Source organism: Natator depressus, chromosome 17 (assembly GCF_965152275.1).
Source record: "Natator depressus isolate rNatDep1 chromosome 17, rNatDep2.hap1, whole genome shotgun sequence".
Classification (NCBI taxonomy): domain Eukaryota; kingdom Metazoa; phylum Chordata; order Testudines; family Cheloniidae; genus Natator; species Natator depressus.
The window spans coordinates 5,691,193-5,707,559 of record NC_134250.1 but is presented as its reverse complement, the minus strand read 5'-3'; the positions used below and the strand labels follow the sequence as shown (position 1 = coordinate 5,707,559).

General features: G+C 39.3%; 1 protein-coding gene across 1 annotated transcript in view; it reads right to left on the bottom strand.

The window, feature by feature from the left end:
* The window catches only part of MED13 (mediator complex subunit 13), a 76,893-nt gene that overhangs the window by 42,398 nt on the left and 18,128 nt on the right, over positions 1 to 16,367 (bottom strand). The window contains exon 3 of the mRNA XM_074974966.1: positions 12,492 to 12,660. Within this exon, the coding sequence (XP_074831067.1) occupies positions 12,492 to 12,660 (169 nt within the window). The remainder of the gene's footprint in view (positions 1 to 12,491; positions 12,661 to 16,367) is intronic.

Genomic DNA, 16,367 nt, shown 5'->3' with positions numbered 1-16,367 from the left:
TATGGTAGATTTAAAACAAAAAACAAAAAACAAAAAAAAAAATACAGGCAGTCCAACTTGTGAGCGACGGCAGCACCAACTTAACTCAAATGCCTGCAAAAAGTGAAAGCAACCAGGACAGTCTTTGCTGATGCCAAAGTGAAAGACAGAACAATCATATGTTCTGAGAGAGAAATTTTCTCCTGTGCAAATTTAGGGTATCTAAGTCCCATTAAGCTGTTCCAGTCGACATGGAGAAAGGAAGTTAAGGAGACCCTTAAGAATCCACCTCAGACACAACTGAATGAGGGTGTAAAGCCTGTCCAAAAGGAAGGTCATACCAAGCGTCTCCTAAGTCTACATTTAAGAAAACACAAGCAAGAAAAAGTAATTCAAACTGGTGCTTTATTGAAAATCCAAATGGAAAACTATTTTCACTTCATTATATATGAATTACAATATTCTAAAGATGGCCTGATGAACCTCATTTAACAACTCCAAGGGTTCTGCAGCTCAGACTTTGCTAAGAGAAAGAAAGCTGAGTAACTCCTGCAACTCTCTCCAAGAGAGAAATTACATGTCACTAAGTCAGTGTGGCAATGCCTGCACAAGAGCCAGGTGATCAGAATACCTGAACTGGCAAGCCCAAGGAGGAGGTCTGGGCACAGTGTGCATCCTCTCCTCACCTCATGAGGTACTTTCATCTGTTAGCCTGGAGAGAGGGAATAAAAAGGAAGTTATGTCTTCTAGTTGAGAAGGCAAGCATTGAAGCACAGACACTTGGAATCTCGACATGGGAAAGAGGAAGATGTCTGGGCAGCCCTACTTGAACAGTGTTTCCACTATGCATTGTTGCAGAAAACACTCTTCTTCACCTCTTCCTTTATTAATTGTCATTTTCCAAAGTTTCTCCCTTGGAAGGTAGATAGTAGAACAGGAGACCCAGGCAAGATTCTTTCAGAAACTGAAAGATTCCCGAATCCCATCCCAGAGAGATTCAAATAGCTCCTACACTGGCTAGCTTTTGATGACCAGAAAGAAGGCTGCTAGTGTTGAACATATGGTTTGGAGTACCTACATATTTACATACCACCTCACCTCCTTGAGATGCCATAGATTGTAGATTCATAAGCCTCTCAAGTGGGCTCCAAAACACAAGACAGATGCATTCCACTTGTGCCATCCTGGCGGGCATGGACTGAAGCAAAGAAACTTGCCACAAAACACTGAGGAGAGTCCACCACAGCAAAAACCTCCCAAAAAGAGAAGTTAGAGTGGTATCAACATTTCAGACTTTGGATTTAAGAAAATACTGAGCAGTCAGTGGACTTTGAATGGGACATATTCAGAATCTGAGAAGTGCAAACAGTCAAAGACCAAAACCCAGAAGCACATTTGGACTAACACCGTCAACCACTAAGTGACTAATTAGCACAACTACTTAAAGCAGTAAAGCTCTGACCAATGTGCTCCTACAGAAGAAATACAATGCTAGTCTGGAATCAGTTATCACATGCATCCCAGCAAAGACAAGATTTGAGTTGATAAAAAAGAGCTAGACATCTTCTTGATGAACTGCAGCCCTGCGAAGCAAGGAGTCATGTGATTAGCAGACACCACTAACTCAGGATACTGGAATCTGATCAACTAAATTCTCAGGTACAGGTTACATTTAAAAGAAAAGTCAGATGCCATAATGAAAGACACTTAGGGTCTCTTCACTTGGATAAAAAGGTGTATTTTTAAAATGTATTGGCTAACACACTTTAAAATCCTAGTGTAGACAGCGCAAGTTGTATTTTAACCCATGATAGCAGGTCATTGTGAATCCCCCCAGCCTGGAGAAAGTGGGGGCGGGGGCTGTTAAAACGTGTTAGCTAATATGTTTTAACAATACACACCTTTTATCCAAGTGTGGAGAGGCTTGTCATAAACCAGAAGAAAGGAAAGGGGGGCCAAACAAGAAAGATTGCATTTATGCTCTGATATGTCATTTCACAACAGCTCTTCAAGCAGGAAGAGAAGGAAAAAAGGGGAGAAGCTCTGGGTGACATCCCTTACATAGACTTACTGCTGAGAGCAGCAGGCATATTATCTAAGGAAAGGAGAAAGTTTGAAGTTGTTGCTACAACTAACTGCACATGGCACAGCTGAAGACTAGACTGGACAAGCCTTGTTTTTACGTCACCCATACCGGAAGGGTGAGGAAAAAGTGGAAAATTTCCAATAGGATGCCCAACATTACTACAGTGTTACTGCAACAATGCAAGACTGAAGGGGGGGGGAGAAGAAAGGGGAGCTAGTTTAAACAGCTACCGAGCACCTTCAATGTGCCACACTCTTGAAAGGAGAACACCACAAAGTAACGCACTTCTGCAATTGAATATTGCACAAAACTTTGTCACGTTTCATTTAACGGAATACTGTATCATGTACTTAGTGGGGGGAAAGGGGGCACAATTTTGTAAATGCAGTTGTCCTGCAATTCTGAAGCATTACTAAGGGAGCTGAATGCCAGGCTGAGAAGTACACATCTTTTAGAGACAAACATTAACTTATTTAAAAATGCACTTTTATCTTTAATTGCAAAACTAAGAATTTTATAAAGCTAAATATACTAGAAAGCTTCTCACCATCTGATTAGTCAGTCTATCATGTTGAAGTCTTCAGAGTCACAACCAGAGAACAATTACTTACCCTTAGGCTGGGCAGCCTGAAGGGCCCAATGATTAGTCAAAGGCCTCAGGGGCTGAAGCAGGCATTTTGGCTTCCTCCATCCATGAGATGCTGTTTGAGGCCCAACCAGGTTATAATAAAATAAATAAATAATAATAATAGGCTGGAGGGGAAGATAATTACTGTTTACAATTTATCAAGAAATTTGATGACTTTTCTAAGATGAAGCTAAGGTTTGTATTTTCTCTTCTAATGTTCCAAAAAGAATAATTTTAAAGTAAAAATAAATGAAAGTGCAAGCTACAATAATAATTTTCTTCACATATTTATGATTTTAGAAAGATATGTGAATCTCTGCATGTTTTGAGCAAAAATTCTAGTGCATGCAGTTATACAGAGGATAGTTACAGAATCTTAGCCGATTTGAATGAAGTGGGTTAAGTTTATATTTCTTTTTTACAGAAAAATAAGCCTTTAGTTTTGCTCATATCAAAATGTGACCCATTTCTTATGTCAATTATTGGGTTAATTCTACTGAAGTTCTCATCACCAAGCTTGGATAATATTAGGGTCAGTCCTGAACTCCGTAGACAAAGATGACTGACTAATTTGAGCTTCACTTGAGTAGGAGAAGGCATTGCATTGATCACGGACTAAGATAGCAGCTTAATGTTCAACCTTATCCAAGGCCCACGATTAACTAAAAATAGCACATGAATTACCAAAATTATTATTAAAAGAGTAGGTGATCAACACTGAAGTCAACTGAGTGTTTTAAAGTTCTCTATAAAGTATATTTAGAAATATTCTGTTTAAATTTTTTTCTGTATTTCTCCTTCCCCGCTACTAATAGGAATTTGTACAAAACTGGATCTTTGTTTCCCCAAGAATTTTTATGTTCCTAGTGCTTTCCCCTCATCACCTGAAGTCATAATCCTATAAAACAGTGGCATCAACTAGTTACTGTGGAAGTGATTTAGTGTCATAAACAAATGATTATGATTTCACTGGGGTGAAGGAGGACAGGAAAAGATGTTCTCATAATATATAAAGATCCTGTTTTTATAGAAATCTTAGTAAAGACTAAAGGGGGAGGGGGGGGAAATCTAGAATTTTCATATACGTGATGTTTCTGCATCTCCAATACACCAATTTTGAAGTACCCTCCTTGATAGAAAGGTAATTTGTTCAGCTATTTCTTTACATTTATTAGTTCTTATCCAGTGCTTTATAACTTCAAAGTGCTTCACAAAAAGCAGATGCATTGGAACCTTTAATCCACTCTTCACTAAACTGCCCACTTCAAATCTGCACCAAGAGATTGGAGTCTCTCCCAGCACTAATTTAATATCAAGTGCTATAATGAGGTCTTTATGTATAATACACACACCCCGCTATAGCACATTTACCAGTAATCCATGAACATCAAAAAAATACAAGTAAATCACAGCTGACAAAATAAACCAACTACATTTTATCATATATCCTTGCTTTTTTTTATTTGAATTGTTTACTCACAAAATTGAGTAATTTGCAACGGGTCTCCCTGTTTAATATGAGGATTAAAGAGGTGAAATTAAGTTTACCAGTAATCTTGTATGGTATGTAATCATCCCCATTTTACAGATGCAGGAAGCAAACACGGAAAGATTAAGTCACTTTCTGAGGCTAGCTTCAGAAGTCAAGAGGTTCCTGTCTTCCAAGCCCACGCAAATCCCTAGAACATTCTGCTTATTTAGGGGTAGACTCTAGCGGATATGTTAAGGCTCTCCCATTAACATGCCTCTGTTTCTGAATGCAATGGAATTTCCACCACAGTAATTTGGGAGACACTGGCCAAGACCTAGAGTCCTCAGCACCAAAAGCTTTGGGGCACTTTGTCTGACAAGCAAAGTCATCATTCGCTGACAACAGCAAGTGACCAACAGTTCCAGAATGGTGCATCATACACTGGCACAAGTGTCTCCAAATAGCTACTATTAAAATGGTCTACAAGTCAGCTGCTTTTTAAATACACCAAGGAAGTACTTTAAATAAAATAAAAAGATCTATTAGGCTTGGGTGAGATTCTATTTAAATAGCCATCTCCATGGGGGATGGAGAGAACATCCAAACACTCCTACAATAGGAGAGATTAGGATTTGGGCGGGGGGGGAGGGGGATGAGGAAAAACACACTCATTATATTTTTTCCTAATACAAACAACCCAAAACATACAGAAAATACATTATCAGGGTTTCTAATTGACAGGAAGAGATTACATTAATCTGTAACATAAGCATCAGAGAATAAATCTATAGGAATTACACACCTGGCCACACGCTCAACATCATATTATCCCCTCCATTTTCTTCTTGTCAGCAAAACCACAGAAGGTTTGTTGAGCTAACAGAAGAGGAGCAGCTTCCTCAAGACCACCTGCTTACCTATTCCTCCCTAGAGGAGCATTTGTGGAGAAGGTCATATGGCTACAAACCTTACCCAAGAGGAGCCATGAATAGGTGCTTTCATACCCTGCTGGACTGATGAGGATTAGTAGCAGGGCAACGACCCCTTTGGACAGCAGCTTTCTCTGTGGCCACCCACATCTGTACAGCCTTGGGAGCACATTTTAACATCTAACTTGGCAGTTCCACTCCATTTCTACTCCATAACAACAGCCTGGCAGCAAGAAATTCCATGGCCTTAATTTGGGGTGGGAAGATGCAGGAATTTACCATTTTTTAATTTTCATAAGAGCAGTTATTATATGACTATGAAGTTGGGTTGTATGTATCAGAAGCTTACTGGATTTGTACTGTTTTTTCTTTTGCCAATTAAAAATTGTCAGCAATCATTTAGATTTGTTTGAGGTTTTTTTAAGTCTGGGTTAGCAACCCTGAAATATGGTTCAATTTTTTATTTATTTTAAAAGCTAATGCACCATCTAGTTCTCTAGGAAGAAAACACCAAGTATGAATAACCTACAATACTGCAGTACCACTTACCATGCTAATTCAATCTATTATCAATCAATTCACAATCATGCCTTTTCTTGCCCTCTGCTAGCAGTTTCTCTATCACATCAGGCTTCATATGATTTCTACCGCAAGGCCTGCTGTCCAGAAGGATGCAGTGACTATTAATAATCAGTAAGCTTTTAAAACGGCTATACTTTAATAAAATAGCTGTAACTTGTGAATATGCGTGTTTTGTGTTTCACATTCATGTTCAAACAGACTGGGAAATATAGTTGCTACTCTGTGTACTGAAAGGGCTCCCTATTTCTATGGCGGTAAATGTAGAACAGTAGAGAGCTGATTTTGATATAAAAGCAAACAGTTAATAGCAAAGTAAAAGCAACTTCTTGTATGGTTCAAGTAAATTATCATCATGTAGGATTGATAAAAGCTCCCTAAACAATTTCCACCAAAGTAAGGGGATGGGGGGGGGGGAGGTGTTTTGTTTTTCTGGGGGAACAGGGGGAGGTAGAATAAGCCTTAAAATATGAGAAATGGGTATTGAGGTGCATGTGATTTAATAACCCCAGAAGACACAGGTAATTTGTTAAAACGATCAGGGATTTAGAACAAGTTTCTGAACCTACTTTTTCAACTTAATTCCTGTTTTGAGACTTTAGTTAAATCCACCTGAAGATACTGTATTTTTGTTGTCCACATGATTTTTTAAAATGTGGTATGCCTTCTCATAAGTAAATACTATATTTTTAAATGTGAGATGCAAATATACCCAAATACGTGTGATTATAACCAATACTTAAAAACAGTGGTTTCATGGTCATGTATCTCAAAGCCCAAAAAACAATATTAAAGCATATATTTATATTTGAGCCTTCTTTAAGTATTCAGAATATAAATCTCAATTATCTCTTGATGTTCTAAATTACAGCTTTCAAATGAGGAATTTACTTTTGCTATACAAAATAAAATAGCCTGGATAGGAACACAGTTTTGGAAGACATAACCAAACACTGTTCTATCTGAGGATAAACATACCAACCTTCATTAAGTGCTCTGGCCTATTCTGGAACAAGTAAATACATTTAGTAAGGCAAGAACTATGTTCAAATAAGAAAATTCAGTATATCCACCTTTTGACACACTGGAAGTTAAGGTAATTAATATCTGTTATATGTTTATTGTATAATATTGTTTGGACATAAAACAGAAAGACTAAAACATGAACTCATTGTTGAAGCAAACTAAAATCCAGAGCCATCTCATTTTTAGATTTTCCAAGTGAAGTCACAACTATTTTAACTTCTGTTAACTCAGACAAGGAAAAACTGCTTTCTTATGTCAAGTGCTAAATTTGTCTGCTAGCGGTCTCTGTAGCAACCCAATATTCCAAAGAGACATTCATGTGATCAATGCCCTCAGCTCCTGCTGTTTATCCTGCACTGTCCTACTTACAGCAGTTCTCAACTCCAGCTGTCTACAGTAAAAGAAAAAACATCACCTGCTCTCCTGCCACTACACAATGCCAGTACAGCCTCAGAGCTGCTGTAAAATTTGTTGACATTGTTTGATTAGAAGATAAACATTGTGAGAGGATTTGCATAGTAAGAAAAGAGAAATTATTTTTGATACAGGGCATATTCTAAGAGTATAGAAATAAGTGAGTAATTTGGTTTCGAAACTCCAAATATTGAAGCACTAAATAAGAGATAGCTAAATCCAATCCTCTGGGTATGTGCGTGTAGTCCTAACTCCCTCCATTAGGATGTTGAAGGGAAGAAGAGTTAGTCCTTTGATCCCCTTGGCACTGAGATGAACTCATCCACCTATAGCCCCAACAGTATCATTCAGAGGGACCTTTCTGAAGACGGCTGCTATCTTGGAGCTATTCCGTATCTGCCAGAGATGATGGTGGTAGACAGAAACAAGGTATGCAGCCAGGAATGTGTGTTCAAGACCCAAACAAAGACACTCCGCCCTTACTTTAAGAAAGGTAGTCAAGAGGAACCATTTCATTGCAAAAACCATTTCCCTCTAGGGTAACTGCTATTACACTGCAAATGTAACTTCTCAGCTAGGCAGCCAGCAAAAACACAACATAGCATAATGGGGCTCACCATGGCTGTAGGTGTGCGAACATACCCACAAACAATGATATCCCTTAGGTTGGTACATCTGCCCTCTTCTTTTGAGCAAGAACAGGGTGATGAAGTAAGCTGTTAGTTTCAGAGAGCTATGACATGAACACCTTCAAATCAAGATGTAGCCTAATTTTAAGCCTACGAGCCTTCATAATGTTTACATCTAGAATACTTTTTTCAAAGACTACTTATGGTTGTACAATTATGAAATTAGCTTACATGATGTCGAACAATATTTTTGTAAAACGTGTACTTTATTAATATCCAGTTTCCTGCATTCAGACAGTAAGATTTAAACAGGATTACCTGTTGACCTTGTGCAGCTAATTTATGTCCTACTGCTAATTTACACACACAGACACAGTTTTTTTAAGCTTGCAGTCTGTTTTCATTTTCCTATGCCTTACAACTGAGCTGCATATAGGTAGTCTCATTTTAATCAGAACTGCTCAGTCAAAAAAAAAAATGCAACATTTAATGATGTTGCAGTTTGTGCTGTAAAATTCAGCAAATTGTACTTATTCCTAATATTTAACAAGACCCATATCATTATACATCAGTACTTGTTTTTAACTTTTATTTAATAAACCAAGTTAGTCCTCAATGAAGAATCATTCCTGGGGTAACATTTAACTAACAATTACTCCAATCTGATTTATTCTATGATTATGTTAAGTACCATACAATAATTATTAACAAAGGCAGACCCAATAAAATGACAAGTTTCAGAGCATTCCAGCCAGAGGGAAGTAGCAGTTGTGGATTGGGAATATATAACACTCTTTTTCCTTCAAGTCTTTCATAAGGACACAGGAACTTTTACATTTATAAAATATACATATGGCTACTTGGTTTTCTGGTGGAGAAAAATAGGGAGGCAATGTACCCTAATAGCACGAGATTCTCACTTGTACCTTTGGCAAGACTAAAGTGATTAAACTACACACATGTGCCACCCAGAGGAAAGTTGGCTCACCTCAGTGTGTGTTTGGGGGTTTTCTTGGGAGAATGTAAAGCCTACTGCCTTAAGGCTATGTCAACAGGAGAGTTGAAGGACACAAAAGTAAAGGTAAGGATATTTAAAAGGCTAATCATTTTATGTGCTTTCAGTGGCAAGACTTTTAATGAATTATTAACTTACGTAATAAAAACTATTCAATGATAGCCTTTCAAAAGGTTTATTCATTTTAGATGTCAGGTCATAACACTTAATTTGACAGAGAGAGTATAAGCCATGCAACTGTTATTTCCTTTACCACCTACTCATTTACAACCATAGCATCATCAGCATAGGACCTTAAGGGATATATTATGAAACGATCAATCCTTATTTGATGTTAGTTTAAACTGATTTTGCTACAGTTACACTCTGGGAACATGTACATCAGGATGCAATCATGAAAAAGAGGAGTGTAACCGTGTACAAAACTAAGAATTTGCTGAGTCAACACAAGAACCACCCCATCTACTTAAAGGGTGTGCAGCAGATCTTGGGGGGGGGGGCGGGGGGGGGGGGAAATCAGTGAAAAGATGAGCTTGGTTCCTTGTCAGTCAGTCGACTATGACTGCCAGACTTACATGAGAATACAGTTACAGAGTCTAGAGGTCTTCACTGAATACCGCTGACATTTAAAATCTAAAAACTGTCAGCAAAAGCAACCAAGCTAATCCTAAACTGCCATTACAGTACACAGAAAACTCTGTCACCTAAACTAGGCCCCAACACACATAGGGCTTTACAGATCATATGCAACAACCTGAATTGAATTTGGAAACTACTGGTAGCAAATGTATTCTATGGAGTGGTCATAAATATAAAGGGAAGGGTAAACACCTTTAAAATCCCTCCTGGCCAGAGGAAAAACCCTTTCACCTGTAAAGGGTTAAGAAGCTAGGATAACCTCGCTGGCACCTGACCAAAATGACCAATGAGGAGACAAGATACTTTCAAAGCTGGCGGGGGGGGGGGAGACAAAGGTTTTTCCTCTGTCTGTGTGATGTTCTCTCTGTCTGTGTGTTGCTTTTGCTGGGAACAGAAAAGGAATGGAGTCTTAGAACTTAGTAAGTAATCTAGCTAGATATGCGTTAGATTCTGTTTTGTTTAAGTGGCTGATAAAATAAGCTGTGCTGAATGGAATGTATATTCCTGTTTTTGTATCTTTTTGTAACTTAAGGTTTTGCCTAGAGGGATTCTCTATGTTTTGAATCTGATGACCCTGTAAGGTATTTACCATCCTGATTTTACAGAGGTGATTCTTTTATTTTTTCTTCAATTACAATTCTTCTTTTAAGAACTTGATTGCTTTTTCATTGTTCTTAAGATCCAAGGGTTTTGGGTCTGTGTTCACTTATGCAAACTGGTGAGGATTTTTATCAAGCTTTCCCCAAGAAAGGGGGTGTAGGGTTTTGGGAGGATTTTGGCGGGGGGGGGGGGGGGGAAGACGTTTCCAAGCGGGCTCTTTTCCTGTTATATATTTGTTAGACGCTTGGTGGTGGCAGCAATGAAGTCCAAGGGCAAAAGGTAAAATATAGTTTGTACCTTGGTGAAGTTTTAACCTAAGCTGGTAAAAATAAGCTTAGGGGGTTTTCATGCAGGTCCCCACATCTGTACCCTAGAGTTCAGAGTGGGGAAGGAACCTTGACAGGAGCACAGATGTTCAATTCAAGAAGCACCACTAAATTAGGCAGGCAGCTAAATCTCAAACTGAGGTTTCTGAATGATCTTCAAAAAGGTTTCCCCATGTAAATCATGGAGCAGTAGGCCAATCGGGAGGTCAACAGTACGGTAACTGGCAAGGTCTCGATCAGAGGCACCGTCACAAACTGCCTAGCCAGGTACACGGGGGGCGGTGGAGGCGGTAATATCTAGCAACCAGTCATGAAAAGGTATAGAGAAGTACTGCTACACCCCTCAGTAGAAGTGCTTTAAATCACAATAGTTCTGTGAATGTGGCATGCACCACATATAAATCATCCCTGTGCACGAGTGGCACTACCCTGTCATAAGTGGTCAGTCTGAATCTAGAGATGAGATAGGGAAAAAAGATACTGGAAGAAGCTGGACACAAATTTTCCTGAAAACTATTCCATTCTTCTCACATCAAAAAGTTACTGTGCCAGGTAGCTTTCAGATTATCAGGTAGACTACCTACATTTGCCTATTGTTATCAAGGCTACATAACAATTTCTTCTTCTCCTCACACCTCTCAAAGAAATAGTACTTGATCCAGCGGAAAAAACAGTAATGACTCCTATGATTTTAGAGCTTAGTCTGGGGGTTTCCACCCACACAGCTTTTTTAAAAGAAGATTCTAGACCTTAAAATACACTTCTCCTTATTAATCTAAGCAAGACTTTTTAAAACTAGCCACATGTTATAACAGTGAAGTTGTATACTACATCCCATTTCACAGTAGTAAGGCATTTACTAGATATCAACATTATCAAGCAAAGAAGTTTAACAGAAATTGGTTAGCCAAAACTTTAGCCATTTCACTGCTGTTATACAGGTGCTTCCATTAGTTTTTCCACCTGATACATAAAGTTAGTGATCATTACATCACTTTGACAACTTTTACTGGATTATGGTCAGAGGTGCAATAGCATAACTGAAGACAGATCCAAATGGCCCTTGGAATTACCATTCCTCAACACTGGCCGTGCCCATAGCTCACCAAGACAACACTGACCTAACTGCTTAAAAATACACTCTTTACCAATGTTCTACAGATCCTATTGCCAGCAAGACAGGAGAAAGGAAGAGGGCAAGGATGCCTCAGAGCAAGCAGAAGTTTAGGCTGAATAGTATGGAACAGAAGAGGAAAGGATGCCTACAGCTGATGGACAAATTTAAAAATTTTGAGTAGAGCACATCAGCACAGAGGAAGTAACAAACAGGCATCAGAAAAGCCTAAAATTATGAATGGAGAAAGAAGCCTACTTTCTAACCTTGTTTTGCTATTGACTGCTAGGTAACATTGACAGGTTGAAGCCATTGTTTGAACCATGCTGAAAAACTGCTCCAACCAAGATCAAAATTAGGCTGTCTTTTTTCTGTCCTCATCCATGAAATTCTGTGCATCCTTCTAGTAGAACACCTTCCCACACACACACTGCTCTCTCTGGCAAAGGAGTGCTGGAAGTGGCTTCCCCTTCAAATGCCTCAAACTAGAGAGCTATGCGTGGCTTATCCTTTTCCCAGGTACGGTCTTTAAAATGCTCCCCAGACCCAGAAGCTACTTGCCCAGAGAAAAAGGTATCAGTGTTGTCCTTAACTCTGAAACAAGCCAGTTACATTATTTGTGTACCCCACCACCCCTTTTTTCTATTCCTTTCTGGAAGTCTCTGCTTCACCTTTATCTACTCTCATCCTGATTGCCCAGAAATTCATTCATGGTGGGGGAAAGAAAAGCAGTACAAGAGAGATCTGCTGCTGCTTTTGAGAGGGCAGGCAAACAGCAAGACATTGTCTTCTCTTTTGAGAATCAAACCTGATACCCAGTATGCAAGAACAGCAACACAGGCAGATTCTTGTATAAGGAAATTTCAACAAATGTGCAGAACTGGGGCCCAGGAAGACCCAGGACCCATGGTCCCACACCAACTTATACCACAGAGCATGCACAGAAAGTATGAGACCATGCCAATGAACCATTTCCTTCTCAGTATGCAGTTAAAAATCACTACCCTAAGCAGTAAATTAAGCAGTGAAACAAAATTGAGAGATAAGATAGCCTACCTTTTATTTATAGGTTTTTCATCTTTCTCATAAGGCTTCACAAACCACTTCCCAATGCGCACAAAATTCCGGTTCATTAGACACCTCTCCAGCAGGTTGTGAACTGCTTTGAAAAGCAGAGTGCGACATTCGTAAGACAGTCCATTCTCCCATATGCCATCTTCCTCTTCTACAATGCAAAGGAAAAAGGAAAACTTTTATGGTGATGTTTAATTTTTATGTCTATTAACCTTTTATTCTTGAAATATGTCAACGCCAGGGTTCATTTACAGCATAAATGACATTCATTCCACTATGAATTTCTCGAATGTCATAGAATGCAGTTTAAGGAAGGGGGGGGGGGGGGGAAGAGAGAGAGACGACACACCAACCATTTACAGTTAATCCAAGAATCATGAGGCCTAAAAGTAGTTGACAACTGATCTATTAAGTAACATTCACTGCATATTTTATTAGCATAGCCAATATAAATTATCTAGAGAAACAATATTAATCTTGTTTTTTTTCCCAGAGTAAACAAATTTAAAAGATATTCAGATACATAAGAGAAATACTTAACACTGCTACAGCACAAATTGTAACACTGGCTTGCAAGCTGGCTCAGACTTTGGCTAGCATGCGCTGCTTACCTCAACAACGAACAGGCAGTTGAAAATTATGCTTATAATAAAATAAATGATAAAATAATAGTAGCCTTAATGTTTATCACCATGTTGTCTAATAATCGCACTATAAAATTAAGAGCTGGAAAGAAAAACATGCTTTGGAAAACACAGCCTATCACTATTACCTGCCTTCTCCTTCTTTAACAGCAAACCTTCAAGTCTAGTCTCATAGCACAGCAAAAAGAAAAGAAAAAGTATTTACCATCAGACAGTCAGTCTTCCTATCCACAAAAAAGCTAGATATTTAGTGGACAAATTCTGCTGTCAGACAAGTGCTTGGAAGCTGTAAGTGTCCAAACAATATCTAGTTTCAGAGTAGCAGCCGCGTTAATCTGTATCCGTAAAAAGAAAAGGAGTACTTGTGGCACCTTAGAGACTAACCAATTTATTTGAGCATAAGCTTTCGTGAGTTACAGCTCACTTCATCGGATGCATACGATGAAGTGAGCTGTAGCTCACGAAAGCTTATGCTCAAATAAATTGGTTAGTCTCTAAGGTGCCACAAGTACTCCTTTTCAAATATCTGGCTCATGTAGCGGATAATTTAACTGTTCAATGCTCAACTCTTCAAAATCTTATGTAACCCCCTGCCTATCTTAATAATTTGGTCTCCAATAAATTCATATTTGTTCTTCAAAAACAAAGAAAAAAAACCACCACCTTTCTTTACAGACAAATCAAAAGGCAAGGATCACTACCAAAAGACTAATTTAAAATTCTAGTCTGGTCATTGTCCATTCTGGTCCAGAATCAGTGCATGAAAATACCAACTGACCCTAGAAGCTTTTGCATTGGGCTGAAGTTTCTAAAACCAGCTGACCACAAGATACAGAGCCATAATTATCACAATACATTTATTACAAGCATTTTCAGGTGGCCCTTACTGTCTCAGCACATGTATGAAATCAAGAGGAAAAAAAATATTTCCCAGGTAAAGGTAGCAAAAATACATCATAACCTCCAGCAGCATGATAATAATAGAGAAGAGACAGGGCATCTAGATTTTTTTTTTTCCTCCCCCGTTCACAACCTTTAGAGAGTCCAGACAAGAGGACTAGCATAGGCAAGGACAAGGAAATAAATTTGGCTGTGCTTTCACAACATAGCTAGGCTTGGGTTTAGATTAGGTAATTCCCAATTAGAAGGTTAACAAGCAAGAACAGTCTGTCCAGCCATCCCTTTTGCTTGCCACCCTTCAGTTAGCTTACCAATGAAAATGTACCTTGCATGATGGTCAACAGAGGTCTGCCATGCAGCTGGGCCCCTCAGTGTTTTGTTTTTGTTTTAAAGACAGGGATCAGCACCTTCAGTTTCATCTTGGAGCCTATTAACAACCACTTCTGAGTACATAGAAAAATGCACTCAGAAAGGCAGGAGTATTCGCTGAAATCCGAGTCCCCTTCACAAATTAGTCCCAGGGACAGCATGTGGAGAAGCTACAGAGGTGGCAAAAACAACAGGTGTCTATGGCCAACATCTGTGTTTGAGTGTAAGGGCACAATGTTTTAGCCCCAGAGGAAAGGAAAGGAATTTCTGGACACGGTTTCTATCAGAGAGTCCTGAAACAATTACAAATCCAATCAGATCTACATATGGCAAGTAAATGAAGGCATCTTGCCATCTCAAAATGCTTACCACTTTTTCTTTATCTGGTATGAGTTTAAGGTAGCTACATTTAATCCAGATCCTGTTGTCTGCCAAAATACTGGAAGAGTAAAGAACTCTCTCCCCTACAGCCCCCATAACTGATAAAGATGATCATCATAAACATACTGATGACACTGAAGCAAGTTCTCACACACCAATTAGGACAAGAAGTGACAAGGGGAACAGAGAGCCCTCTGGGAAGATAAAGTTACTATCACCCTGTTCTGGGATCCCTCCAACTGAAATAAGTAGAGCTACTTTAAAATATTTCCTCAGTCATACCATGATAAAAGCATCTCAGGGTCAACAGTACCAAAGGCTCCTGAAAGACCTAGTAATATTCCCTACCAACGAACTTTGTTAGATCAGTGTTAAGGTTACCTAATCTTGCCATGTGCCATTACAGAATTGGAGGCTAAGCATAAACCTCTGAAACCCAGGAAAGAGAATTAAGGTAATGTCGCCTTAACTCAGTCCTGTTTGAGCAATGCAGCCCAACAAGTCCCCGTGAGAGCTCTCAGGACTGTACCCTCCCCAAGCACGCGGAAGACAGCACAGAGGGTGAAGATTTGTGAGGGGAAAACCACGTGGACCTTGTCGTGAATAGAATAAAGTAAATAGAAATTTAGGTCAGGCTTAGTGAACACAAGCTAGCTAAGGCTAAACTATGCTCAATCACTTGATCTCCTAAGAACAAACCCATGACTTGCCACATAAACATCTACTAGTCTCTATCCTTTGGATTTCCTCTGCCTTCAGTTAGCTCTGACACACTTGTGGCACATGGTGATGTATGTGGCAGCAAACAGTTAGCACTCCCACAGCAACAGGGAAGACCATGTGGCAGAGAGGGCGCACAGCAACCAGTGAATGAGCACAGGTGTGAAGTTCTGGTGTGCACCGAGAATATGCAAGAGCGTGAACAGCATGAGGCAATTTTCTGTTCCCTTATCTTCTTGACATACCTGGTCTGCGTTTGTACACCTACCACAGTGGAGTCCTGGTCCATCACTAGTGCTCCTAAATGCTATGGTAATAAATAAATAAATAAATTAAATAAAGTCTCTGGAGGCGATAGTGGTAGCCATGAAAGTACAGAGGTTTAAAACAAACACACACCCACACCTTTCAGACATTCTTAGATTTTTAGAACCAATAGGGCCATTGCGATCATCTATGCAAACCTCCTGCATAACAATTCGGGGTGGGGGAGAAGAATCCCCAATTCCAGCTGCACTTAAACGTCTCCTCAGATGGCCACATGAGCTCTGGCAACTTGCCGCAATGACTTTCTGGATCAATGCAGCTCGATCTAACGCAGTTAGGTTCAGTGAACTTATAAGAAGAGGAATGACTAGAGAATTGTGTCGGACACTACACAGCACAGCACTGGAAGTAGCTGATTTTGTTAGGGATAGATCAGGTTTGTTTCATTTCTTCCCCCACTCTCCCACAAATGCCTGTTGAGAGCTCCAGGGAGCCGTTATATTTATGGTTGTGGGAGACTGTTGTTTGAGAGACATTACTTTAACTCTGTATTTCCTAGTCTTCAGAGGTTTAAGTT